This window comes from Schistocerca serialis, chromosome 2 (genome assembly GCF_023864345.2).
Source record: "Schistocerca serialis cubense isolate TAMUIC-IGC-003099 chromosome 2, iqSchSeri2.2, whole genome shotgun sequence".
In the NCBI taxonomy this organism is placed as follows: Eukaryota; Metazoa; Arthropoda; class Insecta; order Orthoptera; family Acrididae; genus Schistocerca; species Schistocerca serialis.
The window spans coordinates 436,638,489-436,655,287 of NC_064639.1; the positions used below are offsets into that span (position 1 = coordinate 436,638,489).

A 16,799-nucleotide genomic window follows, 5' to 3' on the forward strand; every position below is an offset into this window, starting at 1 on the left:
CTATATTTTTATTCATTATTAAATCTATTCCTGCATTACCCTATTTGATTTTGTATTTATAACCCTGTATTCACTTGACCAAAAGTCTTGTTCCTCCTGCCACCGAACTTCACTAATTCCCACTATATCTAACTTTAACCTATCCATTTCCCTTTTTAAATTTTCTTACCTACCTGCTCGATTAAGGGATCTGACATTCCACGCTCCGATCCGTAGAACGCCAGTTTTCTTTCTCCTGATAACGATGTCCTCTTGAGTAGTCCCCGCCCAGAGATCTGAATGGGGGACTATTTTACTTCTGGAATATTTTACCCAAGAGGACGCCATCATCATTTAATCATACAGTAAAGCTGCATGCCCTCGGGAAAAATTACGGCCGTAGTTTCCCCTTGCTTTCAGCCGTTCGCAGTACCAGCACAGTAAGGCCGTTTTGGTTAGTGTTACAAGGCCAGATCAGTCAATCATCCAGACTGTTGCCCCTGCAACTACTGAAAAGGCTGCTGCCCCTCTTCAGGAACCACACGTTTGTCTGGCCTCTCAACAGATACCCCTCCGTTGTGGTTGGACCTTCGGTATGGCTATCTGTATCGCTGACGCATGCAATCCTCCCCACCAACGGAAGGTCCATGGGATTGGGGGGGGGGGGGGGGGGGGGGGGGGTGAGACTACTGTTATCATTTTGATGGGTATCTGAAAGTAAAAGGGATACAGGATATTCTATGTCATGAAGACAGTGTATATGAAGAAAAATGATTGTCAAAGACACACTTCCATCATGGCAATTTTCCCAATCACCACTACAAGATACACATAAGAGACTCCCGAACTTCATTCCTGTAACTAAACATCAGATTGTGATTTATCACAAGCATTACCACCCTCCTTCCATAGCAAAACACAGCTACTTGCTTAAGTGTCATGGTCCATGTTATTATACCTGTTTGATATGCTGCATTTACATTTGTATGCAATTGAGCACAGTGAGAAAGTTATTATTATGATACTGAGAGCCAGCCCCCCAGATTGTCAGTAAATAAGTGTAAACAATGTCTTGCTTAATTTTCTGTAGGTCTACAGATGTCAATTTCTTTTAAGTTGTTATTGATTTATTACTACAGCACAATAATGAAATTATTTTAAACCTGTAAGACATTCTTCTGCAAACACCTAGCTGTTAAACTTTTCCTAACTTACAGTGCTTGTTGCACAAAATTAGGGTATGTTTATTGTTTATATTGAAATTAAGCTTGCACTGATTGTAGTAAAAAAAATTAATTCACTCTCATAATTAACCTTATAACTCAGAGGCACTATGGTGTAAAATACATCAATCTTCCAATTCAAATTTTGTTAACATGCTTTCTGCAACAAATATAGCTAATGACTATGATTAATTATAATTACCGTATATACTTGAATAATCCGCCCACCCCAGTGTTGCGTAAATTCAGTAACGCACCAGGACGACGTTGGCAAACATGTGTCACCCTATCAATCATAAGTTCATTGTCCATCCACCCTTTCGGATTTGCTCTCACTAATACCGGTATGCCTTTTACTGATATTTTCGGAATAGTTTTCCTTTTAAATATCACGTAAGGTGGTAGATTTCGTCCATCACCAGTTACACACATCACTGTACATCTTTGTTTCTCACTGCCGCCAGTTCGTATCATGATGCTACATTCTCCTTTCCTGTTCACTGTGCTGTCGAGCGCCATCTCAAAATAGACTTGCGTTTGATCCGCATTACCAATTTGCGATAATATATAGGGCTGTTTACGGCGCAGATTTATCACATAACGATGAAAATTCACTATTTTTTCCTCGTTATCGCCTGGAAGCCGTTGAGCGATAGTAGTTTTCCTCCGAAATCCTAAACCATTTCGGTTGAAAAATCTCGATAGCCAGCCCCGGCTAGCTTTGGAACTGGTAATGCCTAGTTCTTTTGCTAGAGACAATGCTTTAAGTTGGCACATTTCACTGGTCACCGCGCATCCGTATTGTCGCTTCTCATCTACATAATCGCAGAGCCTTTTCTCGAGGTCCGGATGCTTCGCTTTTTGGCCGCGAAATGCCCGGCGATTACTTTTCGCTTCTTGAAGCTGCATTTTATTTTTTCGCCAGTCACGAATGCAACTCTCACTCACATCGTACTTTCTTCCTGCTGCAGGATTTCCAATATTCTCGGCTTCTTCAATAATTTTCACTTTGTCTTTAGCAGTGTACGAGTGATAACGAGAACTTTTAGCCAAAATTAACAAGTTTGAAGACGTTAATACTTCACTCCTAATGTGCTACTGATGCGTCACAGACTGAGGCCGCAACAATGCAATAGTATAATGGGATGTATTGTTGGTGGCGGAGCAGTACCAACAATGTTTCAAATAAACCGCACACCCCAGTTTTTCGTCCTAAAATTCGGGAAAAAACATGCGCGGATTATTCGAGTATATACGGTAACTAGCATTTTTTAAATTTAATTGAAGTAAGTGAAATGGGATCTGTACTATTTACTAGACAGTTATTTTTGTGCAATGATCTGTTTAGCAATAGCTTTTGCTATGTCTCTCACAAACACATATCTTTCTGTCACATACCAAATTCGTAACAGAAACATCTTAAGCAAATATATGCAAAGCCAAAGGTTTTACAGCTGACGAAGAGAAACTTCACTTTAAATACCACTCATAATGCAAACCAAATGCAATCCTTTTTTGCAAGAATGTGTCTTGAAACTATGAAAAACATTGTGTGAAGTTTGACAATTACATTATGTATCAGATCATATTTCCTTCCAAAGGAGAAATTAAAACTCTCCAAACATATATCTCGTAATTTTTGATAACGTGCTTATTTTACCCAGATCCCGTCAAAATAGCCTTTCTGTATTTTGTTATTGTTAATACTAACCACATTTGTTGACAATCATTACTACTATCATCATCCATGTGACCATACATAGCACACATAATGGAAAAAGAATAAGCCGAATTTTTCTTTCTACTTACCTTTCCCGATGGTCCATCAACTGTCTTCTGTGTTGCTGTGGTGGCATGAACTGTTGTCATCAGACCTTCTATAATTTCAAAATTGTCATGGACAACCTTTGCTAAAGGAGCAAGGCAATTTGTAGTGCAAGAAGCATTTGACACTACGTTCATACTGCTATCGTACATATCCAAATTGACACCACACACAAACATTGGTGCATCCGCACTGGGAGCAGAGATTACGACCTTCTTAGCGCCTCCTTCCAGGTGAAGCTACATAAGTCCAGAAAATATAGATATATTACTTACATTTATTTTGAAGGGACTTCAATGGCTTCTGGGCCATTAAATATGTTAAACACAAAGAGAGAGAGTGACATATTTCACAAATTACACACAATGAAAAATTTCAAACTGACTACAGAAAAGATAAATGATGCCTCTAAACAAAAAGAATGAGACTGATAATAAGAGTATGACAGAAATATAACAATACAGAGTTACACATGATGAGAAACACATTAAAGTTAAAATGAAAACTTGAAATTATTTAAATCTGGATCCTTTGGAGACAAGACACAGTTGTTGCTTTTTAAATGACTGGACTTTCACAGTTACCTTCAAGATTGTGAGGCTATTATTAGAGCTCTCTACACCTGAGTTCTTATAGGACATAAAATTAGCCACCCGTAACTTCTTTTAATATTACAATTAGATTTTTGAAAAGCTTGTAAAGGGAGAAAATCTCTATAATTGAGATGGTTTCAGGTATTCTGCTAATGATTCTGTGTTGATTAAAACTAGAGGTTGTACTATTTCCAGCTTCCAAATCAATGGCATAAAATTGAAAGTCATCAAAAAGAGAATTTAATGTCAGTTTGTTAGATGATATGGTTACAGATTAAATGTCATACAGATGGCTATCCCATGCCAAGTCGTGTATTTCAGAAGAAGTTCCAACATGACTGTCAAAGATCTTTCTGAAATTTTGTTTTTCCAATGAGCATAGGCAATGTTTTACTTTGATAATATAATAATTGCAGAGATAGTCCCATTTGTTTGAACTCGTAAGTGCAGCTTTCAATGTTACACCCTTGAGTTTTCAGCAACTTTGAGACATATTTCTGTGGCAATATTTTGTACATAAAAAAACCTGGCCATCATTCACAACTTTTTGCATTCTTAAGCAAAAATAGATTTCTTAAGCAATTTTCAAGTAGATAATTTGATATTTGAAGTGAAGTTGGCTAAAAAAAAAATAGACACTTGAAAAAAATGTGAGGTTTAGCTGTTTATATCCCTTTAGCTGTTTATATCCCTGAAAGGATTGCGGAAGGAACCTCTGATTTTGCACATAGCTTACCAATACAAGGTCTTAGAAACAAAATTTCATTTTCTACTGCTTTGTATTAGTTTACAAACAGAGCAAAGTTGACCATTTTTGTAAAAACACCAAAAATAGGTATTTTTTTTATCTCACTTTTATAATGAGTTATCTGCAGACTCCTTTAACCCATTTTCATTAAGAAGACAATTTTCTAATCCACCTAAAAACTAGATCTGGTCTTGCAATGTGAGCATATAAGACCCAGAAAAGAATGAAAAGGTGGAGGTGCATTGAAAATGTGTCCATGTTCTGTTCATTGGCACTCAAATTAAATCCGACTTTTATTATGTTCTACAACTGTTTAGTACCCTCTGGGAAAGGTTATATCAAACGTCCTTATAACTAGGAACTGAGGTGGACTCAGAAGAACTTAATAGAAAATTGTCTTTTGTCATGACTCATCATTGCATATTTCAACCTGTTTTTCTGCTATTATAACTACAGAATCAAACTGGTTACAGACTTCAATATTTAACTGTGCATTAAAAATGCACTGGAGATCATGGTAGTAAAATTGTTGTATAGCAGCTGCAACACCATTGTAAAAACTGCCTTCTAGTTTTACACAATTGTCAACTGCATAAATTTTGGTGAATTTCATAGCAGTCTGCCTGCCATTTTTTGGAAAAATTCATGCAATAGAGAATTTTTTTGGAAAGGATTCATGCTGTAGAGAATATTCTTTGCCACAAGTTTGCAAGTCTGGTGACACATTAAAGGGTCATAGGCCAAAACCAGGAGATGTCTCTTTTGTATTTTTTACAGGTTTCATTAATCTGCTGTGGAATGTCACAAGATAAACTATACTGCCAACCACAGGATGTCACTTATGGTGCTGGAATAACTGCAATAACATGCTGTTCCGGAACCCAGCACTTGTCACTCCTTGATGGCCAAGTAAATGAATTTAGTGGGCCACGTGGGTGCATAAAGCTTATTAAAGCATCCTTCTGCTCAGCAATGTCTCAGAAATATTCCCAATCCACTACTCTTTTTCATAAGCGCAAGCAGCATACTGTCCTTAGGGGGGGAGGGGGGGGGAGGTCCGACAATGTACCGGGTGATCAAAAAGTCAGTATGAATTTGAAAACTGAATAAATCACGGAATAATGTAGATAGAGAGGTACAAATTGACACACATGCTTGGAATGACATGGGGTTTTATTAGAACAATATATATATATAGATGGCACTTCATCTGATCAAAATAGTACTAATTAGCATAAGAAAGTAAGACAAAGCAAAGATGGTGTTCTTTACAGGAAATGCTCAATATGTCCACGATCATTCCTCAACAATAGCTGTAGTCGAGGAATAATGTTGTGAACAGCACTGTAAAGCATGTCCGGAGTTATGGTGAGGCATTCGCGTCGGATGTTGTCTTTCAGCGTCCCTAGAGATGTCGGTCGATCACGATACACTTGCGACTTCAGGTAACCCCAAAGCCAATAATCGCACGGACTGAGGTCTGGGGACCTGGGAGGCCAAGCATGACAATAGTGGCGGCCGAGCACACGATCATCACCAAACGAAGAGCGCAAGAGATCTTTCACGCGTCTAGCAATGTGGGGTCGAGTGCCATCCTGCATAAACATTGTACATTCCAGCAGGCGTTTATCAGCCAGGCTGGGGATGATGCGATTCTGTAACACATCGGCGTACCTCTCACCCATCACGGTACCAGTTTTGCTGTCCAGCTCCATCTGTCAGACATTTTGTGAACTTTTGTTTTTTTTTTTTTGTTCTAATAAAACCCCATGTCATTCTAAGCATGTGTGTCAATTTTTACCTCTCTATCTACATTATTCCGTGGTTTATTAAGTTTTCAAATTTATACTGACTTTTTGATCACCTGGTATTTCCTTCACTACTGTCACTAATTTTGGCCACAAAAGATGATGCATCATTTGGAACTCTGCTGACTTGAATTGCTGTTTCATCAACTGGGAAAACTGCATGAAATTTACTTTCATTGGCAAAGAAGAAATAGAACATGGGCATCTCCAGCAGGAACTAGAGAAAAATCACCATTTTTTTGCCAGATGATGAAGCAATTTGGGTCAGCAGAGTTTCGAATGTTGGGTCAGCAGAGCTTCAAATGATGAGTCATCTTTTCTAGACAAAATTAACGACAGTAGTGAAGAAGATACATAGCTCAGCAAATACATTTTACTTGCTATCAATGACAGACAAAAGCTGGGTTCCACAACAGGACATTATTGCAGTTATTCCAATATTCAGCCACATTATCTGGCTAGCAGCACAGATTTCCTCATGGCATTCAGCAGCAAATTAATGAAATTCATAAAAAATTCAAGTATCTTGAATGAAATATGAGCCTGAGCTCCTATAAGAAATTGGCCTCCGACACTGACAATAATGTATCATCACATTTAGGAACCTGCGGCAAAATACCCACCTATGGCTGCCGTTGCACAGCTATCAGACATCAGTCATATGGGAGTGGGTATTCTGGTCTTCCCACTTTAAAAGAAACCAGCAGTAGTTAAGCAACCATAGATCATAACACATTTACACAACTTTTCATCAGTACACTAATTTTCGACATAACCACAAATTATGTGAACACATAATACATTTACTTTAGACCAGAATTAAATTAGCACATAAAAAACCATGCAGACAGCTATGAAATTCAGCAAAATCTACACAACTGACAATGGAGTACAACTTGAATGCAATTTATAAACGTGTGTTCCAGCTGCTATGCAACAGTTTTACTACCATGATCTCCAGTGCTTTCGTAATGCACAGTTAAATTTTGAAGTCTATAACCAGTTTGATTCTGTAGTTGTTATAGTAGAAAAACAGGTTGAAATATGCCATGATGAGTCATGAGTTAAGACACTTTTTTTAAAAAAAAATTTAAGTTCTTCCGACTCCCACTCAGTTCCCAGTCATCAGGACGTTTGATATTACCTTTCCCAGAGAGTACTAAGCAATTGTAGAACATAAGTCAGATTTAATTTTAGTACCAACGAATGGAATATGGACACATTTTCAATGCACCCCCACCTTTTCATTCTTTCTAATGAAAATGGGTTAAAGCAGTCTGCAGAAAACTCGTTATAAAAGTGAGCTAAAAAATACCTATTTTTGGTGCTTTTACAAAAATTGTCAACTTTGCTCTCAATTTATAAACTAATACAAAGCATTATGAAATGAAATTTTGTTTTTAAGACCTTGTATTGGTGAGTTATGAGCAAAGTTCAAATTCATTCCACAATCCTTCCAGGATTTTTTTTCTTCAAGTGTCTATTTTTTCAGCCAACTTTGCCTTTTTTTTTTTTTTTTTTGCTTAAGAGTGCAAATATTTGTAAAAGATGACTTAAGTTTTGTTTGTTTCAAGAATATATGGCCAGAGATACTATATCTCAAAGTTGCTGAAAACTCAGAGGTGCACCACTGAAAGCTGCGTTATGGGGTCAAAAAATAACAATGTCTTTGCAAGTATTATATCGGAGAAACTAAAACTTACATGTGCAAATGTTCACATAAAATTTCAGCAAAATCCATGATGCTCACGTGGTAACCTCTAGGCCACTTGGCATGGGATGACAAGACTAAATGTAATGAAAGAAAATTAAGTTCCCAAGAGTACATAACAGAGGTATGACAAGATTTTTTTCAACATTTTTTAAAAATGATAACTTACACTAGCTTTCTCTATTGTGGTGAATACACCAGTACTTTCAACTACATATACCACACTGTTTGCACCCCACGGAATGGATTTGGGATCCTTCTCATTGGAAACTTTTATAGTTTGGCCTGCAACAAAAGTAATGTGTTATACATGAATACAATTTCTTTACTAATTTTTGTTTTATAATTACGTAGTTGCAAAAGAATTTTTCAGTGAATGGGACATAAATTATAACAGAATTATTTGCAGGTATTCCTGGAAAACTCACAGAAGCAACAGAAAAATTTCATGTAACCCTTTTCATGGACCTTTTTCTTTTCTGGCATCAGTCCCAGTTTTGAATTCACATACAATACATTCTTGCCAATAATGTACTTGATGCTTTTTCCTGCCATCCCAATGTAGTTTCCTTCAATATTCCATCAATCTGTGAAGCAGGTAAATGGAGTTTTTGTGTTGTTACTGTTCTGAGAAGAAGATAAAAATTTGAATATCCAGGTAATAAAAAGTACCATGTGTTTTGTAAAATGTAAGTGCTGCCATAGTATTCATATCAATGTGATCACAGTTTGGCAGGTGGATTCAGTGTGGGGATTGTGTTGGAATGGTGGGTCAAGGGAGAGGGAGGCAGGAGGATGGATTGTCAGAGGGAGGTAACCAGACTGCTAGCTAGGAATGAAGGGGAGTCAGGTGGTAGGGGCATAGACTAGTCATGTGACACATGGGTGCTGGAGTCTGTGAGGAAAGGTGCACCTGTTTTGTATGATTTATAAAAGGCAGAATTGCTGGTTGTAGTAAGAAAATTAATTTAATGATTGGGTTCTCTGCTACGTTGCTTCTCCCAAGACCACCTCTATCACCATCCCTACATCCTTGTCAGTGAGCTACACCTCCACTACTATCATTCTCATCAAACTGCTGACCATCTCCACTAATCCATTCACTCCTTTGTGGCTGGTAGCAGTGATTCCATGTATGTCCTGTTCAATCACAATTAAAATGCTTTATATTCAATGCAAATAAATGTCTTCGATCCCCTCACCTCTGTCGATCTATCAATTTCCTTGTATTCCAGCACTAACCCAATCCCAGCATGGAGATCTTGTCCCAGTACATAGTCTCCTAGACATCTCTGGTGCCAAACCTGTTACAAAGCATTGAGTGTTTACTGCTCAGCCACCTGCAGCACAATTTTTTTCATCTCATCACTCTGCAATAGCTTGTGTGTTAACATTAAACTTTATCATCCTATCTGTGAAATCCTCCACTCTCATTATACCTTCTGAACACAGTACCCAACTGTTTCTGAAAGAAGTGCACTATTCTTCTACCTGTACAGTTGTTCCAGCCCCAATCTCAATTGATCAAAAGTCTCTGCATTACATAACATTTATGTGCACCTTCACTTGCCCCATCAAATGTAGCTTCACAATCTGCAACAGCTGCTTATCTTACCAACCCTGAAAGTTAGCCAGTGACTCAAGGTGATCTGCAAACCCTACCATGTTCTCAGACACCCTGCCAGAGAAGGGAGAAACCAAGGTTAGTAACAGCCGGATTCACCCCTAGAACCTCAGATCTCAACAAGGACTCTCAGCTGAGCTACCTGATTCACTGAAGACTGCAAAGCCTCCTCACTGGTGACATCTTGTGTCTCTGACTTTGCCTCTGCCTTGAACTTAATTCTTTTTCAGGACTCAAAAACAGAGAAATAACAAAATTAACAAAGACATAACAGGTCGTTGCAGAGTACTCTATCAACGCATTTATTCTGCCTATCAAGAGCCACCTGGACTCCCTAAACAGTTTAGTTGTGCACCCAAAACAATTACATATAAAGCAAATCACTCCCACTGATACAGCACAAGGAGCAGAGTGCACAAGCAAATTACATTGAGTACAACACATAGGCACCAAACACTCATCTCTAGCATTCCCCTTAAACCATGATAAGTCAACCAGCTCCTATGGTTTTGTAAAGGTCACCCCCGTGGTATTACATCCCCCAGATATAAACCTAGTTTTCTGCAGCCATTGTTACAGTCAATAAAATTCTTCTGGGTTTGTGACCACATTGTCCAACTGCCAATCTGTAAAACTACCGACCCAATGGTTATGGAATGAAACTAATAGATAAAACTATGGTGACAAAGAATGACTGCAATAGAGGAGGGCAGAAGGAAGCCAAAAACATAGCTCTATTACTGTATGTTCAAGGTGTCACTGAACAGGTGGGCAAAACTGTCCGCTGAGCACTTTGCAACACGAAAGATGCAGTTGACAAACTACATGCTGCTGGAGTTAATGAAATCGGCCACTATGTAGGCGAGACAGGGCAACCCATCAGAACATGGATATCTGAATACGAAAAGATATATCCAACTAAGACAACACGTCAAGTCAGCAGTGGCAGAACACCAGGAAGCAAACAGATTGATTTTCATGAAGCTCACATACTGGTGAAACAGCCTCTTACTATCAGGACGATTAGAGAGGCAATAGAAAGAGCCAAGCAACCTGCCAACATGAACAGATAAGACTGGTACTGACTTCCAACATCTTGGCTGCCAGCAATAACACCGCTACGGGACGACAGCTCACATGAAGCAATACACACAGGCACACGGGAGACTGCACTGGCCACAGGTACGTAGAGTGCCGGCATGCCTCAGCTCTAAAAAGCAGGAAAACAATGCCATGTCACAACTATCCCCTAGTTTGCCATTTGTCGATTTCCACCAATCAAAACGCTGGGTTTCCACCAATGAAAAGAAATAATAGAAATACCAATAAAGAACTTCTAACATCCCTTCCCTTCATTCTTAATGGCCTATCAGAATTAGATAACAGCCAGGTCTGCAGGTATATAGGAAACCAAGTTTCCTCATTCAGCAGTAAACAAAAACACCCTGAAGGTCACACGCAACAGTGACCATAACATCGGTAGTTTTACATACTGATAATTTGACAATACACTCACAAACCTAGAAGAATTTTATTGACATCCTCTAAACTTTGACCACATTACTATCACCACATAATAGCAAAAAACTAGTTTTACTCATCCCAACAGCAATATTGCAGGCTGTGTGTCAGACGATGCAGTGTGGGGTGGCCTGCTCTGCTGCCAATTGCAGTGATGACAGCCCTCCTGACACCACTGTCCAGTATCAGAGGGGTGGTGACAGAGACAAGGGTGTCTGTGGGCAAACACTGTCGACAGCTACAAAGAATGTTATTGATCTCAGGCATGCCCCTCGTCACTGACTGCTTGGGACCAATCAACTGGTGGTGGCTTCAACTTGGTGCTGATGGGCTGGCACCTTGTGCTACTAAGGCTAGCAGCCTCTTGCAGACCATGGGCATTAACATCAGCATCACATCATGTTTTGCTGTGATAGGCCCTAAAGTCCTCTCATGCAACTGTTTTGGGACACGAATCTGTGCATGGGGTACAACTCATGTCCTTGGGCAGTAGTCGGCTAGCAGCTGTTGTTATAGTACAGAGTCCTTCTCAGCATCGAAGTTGGCAGGCATGGACAGCAGATCAGCAGTTCTGTGAAGGACTTAGTGCAGATAGCAGCTGCATCCCAGTCTTGAACCCATGACTCTGGTGGAGCACAGTTGTCTCGCTGCCCAGCATTGTTCTGGTGGTGTCATGGTACTGATTTCTGGCAATAACAAGTGATCCTTGCCTTACAATCAAGACTTAATTATATGCCTCCAGTGCCCATTTGTTTCACTAAAACCTGATGTCTAGCCATGTTACCAAAACAAGGGACTTGCCCTGGTTTGGTGACATCACCATACTCGCTACATGGTTACAGTTGTGCAACACTACTTACCGCTGAGCATGGATATCCTCGGTGCACAATCCATTGGCATGTAGGTTGTCGTACACTTGTGGCTACCGACCAGTGACTGTTTACACAACACTCTATGGCGCTTAAATGCTACTTCTCCATACTTTTGTTAAAGACTAATAATTCTCTAATCAAGGACCGAGTCATGGCACTGTGAGTGAATAAGAAAACATGAATGTGGGTACGTTACTATGAACAATATAGTGAATGCATTATCACAGCCAAGGAAGACATGAAGCCAACACCCACCTTAGTGGTTCAAGTATACACCAACTAGTTCTAGAGATGTTGATGAGATTGAAAAATTGTACAGTGGGATAAAGAAATTATTCAGATGATTAAGGGAGCGGAATATTTAATTGTGATGAGGGACTGGAGTTCAATAGTAGGAAAAGAAAGGGCAGGAAAAACAATAGGTGAATATGGGCTGGGCAATGAAAAAGGTAGCCACATGGTAGAATTTTACACAGAGCATAATTAACTGTTGCCAACCCTTGGTTTACGAATCATGAAAAAAGGTTGTATATATGCTAGAGACCTTGAAGGTTTTGGACTGATTACATAATGATAAGACTGATTTTGGAACTAGATTTTAAACTGCAACACTTTACAGGGGCAAATTTGGACTCTGACCAAAATTTATTGGCTGTGAGCTTGAGACTAAAACAAAAATTCCAAAGATGTAGGTTATTTTAGATGTGACCTGGTTAAGTTTGAAGTAATGAGAGATTGTTGAGAGATTCAGAGGAAGCATTAGGCAACAATAGGCCGAAACATGATAAAGGAATACAGTAGAAAAAGAATGGGTACCTTTGAGAGATGAAATAGTGAAGGCAGCAGAGGATCAAATTGGTAAAAAGACAACATCTGGTAGAAATCCTTGGATATCACAGGTGAATTTCATGAATGAAAGAAGAATATACAACAACGCAGCAAATAAAACAGGCAAAAGGGAATTAAAAAGTCTAAAAAATGAGATTTAAAGGACAGCGAGAATCACTATAAAATATGAGATTTACAGGAAAGCAAGAATAACTACAGGATATAGAAGCACACATGGTTTCCATAAAAAGTAATGAGACTGAGCTTGTGAATCAAAATTTATTGTAGATATTGCTACAACCACTTAGTACTCTTCAATGTATGACCCTTCAGAGTCAACAACCTGCTGCATGTGAGATTTCCATGCTTCAAATGCTCAGGACGGCCTTCAAAGCCCTCATTGCGGTGGCTTGGACCTCCCCCAGGGGCCCAGACAGTGTCCTTTCAGGGAAGTTTGTGGTATAGGGAACAAAAAAATGTCTGGCGGGGCCACAGTGAGACTGTAGGGGGGATGCAGAGTCGTTGGAATACCTCTCTTGGCCAGGCAGCTGGCCACCGTGAAGCAGGTGTGACTCTGTGCATTGACATGATACAGCTTCCAATCATTGGCAATGGCTGGCCTCTCGGAATGGACCCTGGCTTTCAGTCTCTTGAGCACTTCGCAATAAAAAACCTCCGTTGACAGTTTGGTGTTGGGACTCAAACCCCTGACATCAAAAAACACAATCAGCGTGGCTTTCACCTTCAATTTGCTCATGCGAGCCTTTTTTGGACATGGGGATGCTGCAGAGTGCCATTCAGCACTCATGCGCTTTGTCTCTGTCGTACTGAAACACCCAGGTTTCGTCTAACGTGATAAAGTTATCTGAAAATTCCGGATCAGCTTCAAGGCTGTGGAGACGGTCTTGGCAGGCAACCACATGTGCTTGCACAGAAAGTCTGATGTGATCATAAGTATCCGGACACCCCATAAAACATACAATTTTCATATTAGGTCCATTGTGCTGCCACCTACTGCCAGGTACTCCATTTCGGCAATCTCAGTAGTCATTAGACATTGTGGGAGAGCAGAAGGGTGTGCTCCGTGGAACTCACGGACTTCAAACGTGGTCAGGTGATGGGTGTCAATTGTGTCATATGTCTGTACATGAGATTTCCACACTACTAAACATTCCTAGGTCCACAGTTTCCAATGTGACAGTGAAGTGGAAACATGAAGGAACACGTACGTCACAAAAGCGTCTGTTGACATTGACTTCCATGAGCTGAAGAGGGTCGCAATGTGTAATAGGCAGACGTGTATCCAGACCATCACACAGGAATTCCAAACTGTGTCAGGATCCACTGCAAGTAGTACGACAGTCAGGCGGGAGGTGAGAAAACTTGGATTTCATGGTCGAGTGGCTGCTCATAAGCTACACATCATGCCAGTAAATACCAAACGACGCCTCGCTTGGTGTAAGGAGCCTGAACATTGGATGATTGAACAATGGAAAAACGTCGCGTGGAGTGACGAATCACAGTACACAATGTACCGATCCGATGTCAGGGTGTGGGTATGGCAAATGCCCGGTGAACATCATCTACCAGTGTGTGTAGCGCCAACAGTAAAATTCAGAGGCGGTTGTGTTATGGTGTTGTCATGTTTTTCATGGAGGGGGCTTGCACCCCTTGTTTTGTGTGGCACTATCACAGCACAGGCCTACATTGACGTTTTAAGCACCTTCTGGCTTTCCACTGTTTTAAGAGCAATTCGAGGATGGCAATTGCATCTTTCAACACGACCGAGGCACCTGTTCATAATGCACGACCTGTGGTGGAGTGGTTACACAACAATAACATTGCTGAAATGGACTTTCTTGCACAGAGTCCTGACCTGAATCCATAGAACACCTTTGGAATGTTTTGGAATGCCGACTTCGCGCCAGGCCCCACCGACCAACATCGATACCTCTCCTCAGTGCAGCACTCTGTGAAGAATGGGCTGGCATTCCCCAAGAAACCTTCCAGCACCTGAATGAACGTATACCTTCGAGAGTGGAAGCTGTCATCAAGGTTAAGGGTGGGCCAACACCATACTGAATTCCAGAATTACCGATGGACGGTGCCACGAACTTTTAAGTAATTTTCAGCCAGGTGTCCAGATACTTTTCATCACATAGTGTAGATACCACCTACAGGTAAATTACAGAAGTCTTTGGAGAAAAGAGAAGCAGTTGGATGAATATCAAAAGCTCAGATGGAAAACCAGTACTAAGCAAAGAAGGGAAAACTGAAAGGTGGATGGAATATAGAGGGGCTGACAGATGTGAACATTACCAAACTATCAGTTTAATATATCATGGTTGTGAAATACTATCCCAAATTATTTACAAAAGAATGAAGAAAATGGTTGAAGTCAGCCTCTAGGAAGATCAGTTTGGATTCTTGAGAAATGCAGGAACACAGAAGGCAATACTGACCCAACAACTTCTCTTAGAAGATAGGTTAAGGAAAGGCAAATCTATGTTTGTAGCCTTCGTAGATTTTGAGGAAGCTTTTGACAATGTCAACTGGAATACTCTCTTTGAAATTCTGGAGGTAGCAGGTGGAAAATGCAGGCAGTGAAAGATTACATACAACTTGTACAGAAACCAGATGGGAGCATGAGTCAAAGGGCATGAAAGGGAAGCAGCAGTTGAGAAGGCAGTAGCATCTCCCCAATGTTACTCAATCTATACACTGGGCAAGCAGTACAGGAAATCAAGGAAAAATTTGGTAAAGGAATATAAGTTCAGGGAGAAGAAATAAAAACCTCAAAGTTTGCCGATGACATTGTAATTCCGGCTGAGACAGCAAAAGACTTGGTAGAAAAAGTGAACGAAATGGATATTGCCTTTAAGCAAAGACATAAGATTAACATCAAAAACAAAACAGGGTAATGAAATGTAATGAAATTTAATCAACTGATACTGAGGGAATTAGATTAGGAATTATAGAATTGAAACATGGGCGATAAACAGTTTAGACAAGAAATTTGACAAGAATTTTAGACAAGTATTTTGAAATAGGTTGCTACAGAAGGCTGCTGAAGATCAGATGGGTAGATGGTCTAACTAATGAAGAGGTACTCAATAGAATTAGGGAGAAAATAAATTTGTGGCACAACTTGAATGAAAGACGAGAATGTATGAAAGCCTGCACTTAAGTCATCACCCTGTCAACATCTCAATGTCAGTTTGCATAATCACAGCCAATAAAAGTCTGCAGTCACTAACAAACTATGTCCTACTTCTTTCATTAATTTTTTTGTCTCAGTACCATGAAAAGCTTTTAATACAATCAGTTATCAGGAAATCTATTGCTTTCAGTGACTATGCAATCAAAAACAACTTTGTGATATTCATCAGTCAGAATTTGCTTGTGAAAAAGCATTGTAAAACTATTGCCAATGTCAGAAGGCTTCAGAGTTTGTTGCAAGCTTGACCTGTGATTAACATTCTATATCAAGTCTTATCAATGAACCAGTCATGTTTTCAAGGGTGATAATATATGTGAAACCCAATCAAGTTTAACTAAATGCTGTGTTGTGTACATTATTTAACAAATAGTTATAAAACCAGTTAAAAACTAGTTATAAAACCAGATTACAGCAAGATGGGCATTCTACGAATAGCTACTGAGAGCTAACAACAAATCACAGGTAAGACACATTCCATAATGAATATTCTGAACACTTTGTGCAATGTTTACGAACTTACTGGTAACTGGTGCCATCTAATTATATATTCAAGTTTTTCATTTCACTCATTCTTGTGAATAAAATAAGATACTGGTACTAGGGCCCACATACAAGTTATTTCAAAAATACTTCTACAAACTTTTGGGTTCAGGTGCCTTACACCAAAAAGAGAAAAAATATCTAGCAAACTTGGGGTTCAAAATGCATACCTTAAGAGTTATGAGTGGTTGTTCATCTTCAGCACCATGAAATATATTTTTTCTACTGCTAGTTGTTTGCTTTCCATATTATGGGAGTGGGTACTATGGACCAAAACAACAAAAAATGTCTCATAAGCATAGGCTGT

General features: G+C 39.6%; 1 protein-coding gene across 1 annotated transcript in view; it reads right to left on the bottom strand.

Annotated features, from left to right (window-relative positions):
- Window positions 1-16,799, bottom strand: part of LOC126455591 (glyceraldehyde-3-phosphate dehydrogenase 2-like) — a 100,425-nt gene that overhangs the window by 30,939 nt on the left and 52,687 nt on the right. The window contains exons 4-5 of the mRNA XM_050091348.1: window positions 8,057-8,172; window positions 3,012-3,266 (exon numbers count right to left, since the gene is read on the bottom strand). Of these exons, the coding sequence (XP_049947305.1) occupies window positions 3,012-3,266; window positions 8,057-8,172 (371 nt within the window). The remainder of the gene's footprint in view (window positions 1-3,011; window positions 3,267-8,056; window positions 8,173-16,799) is intronic.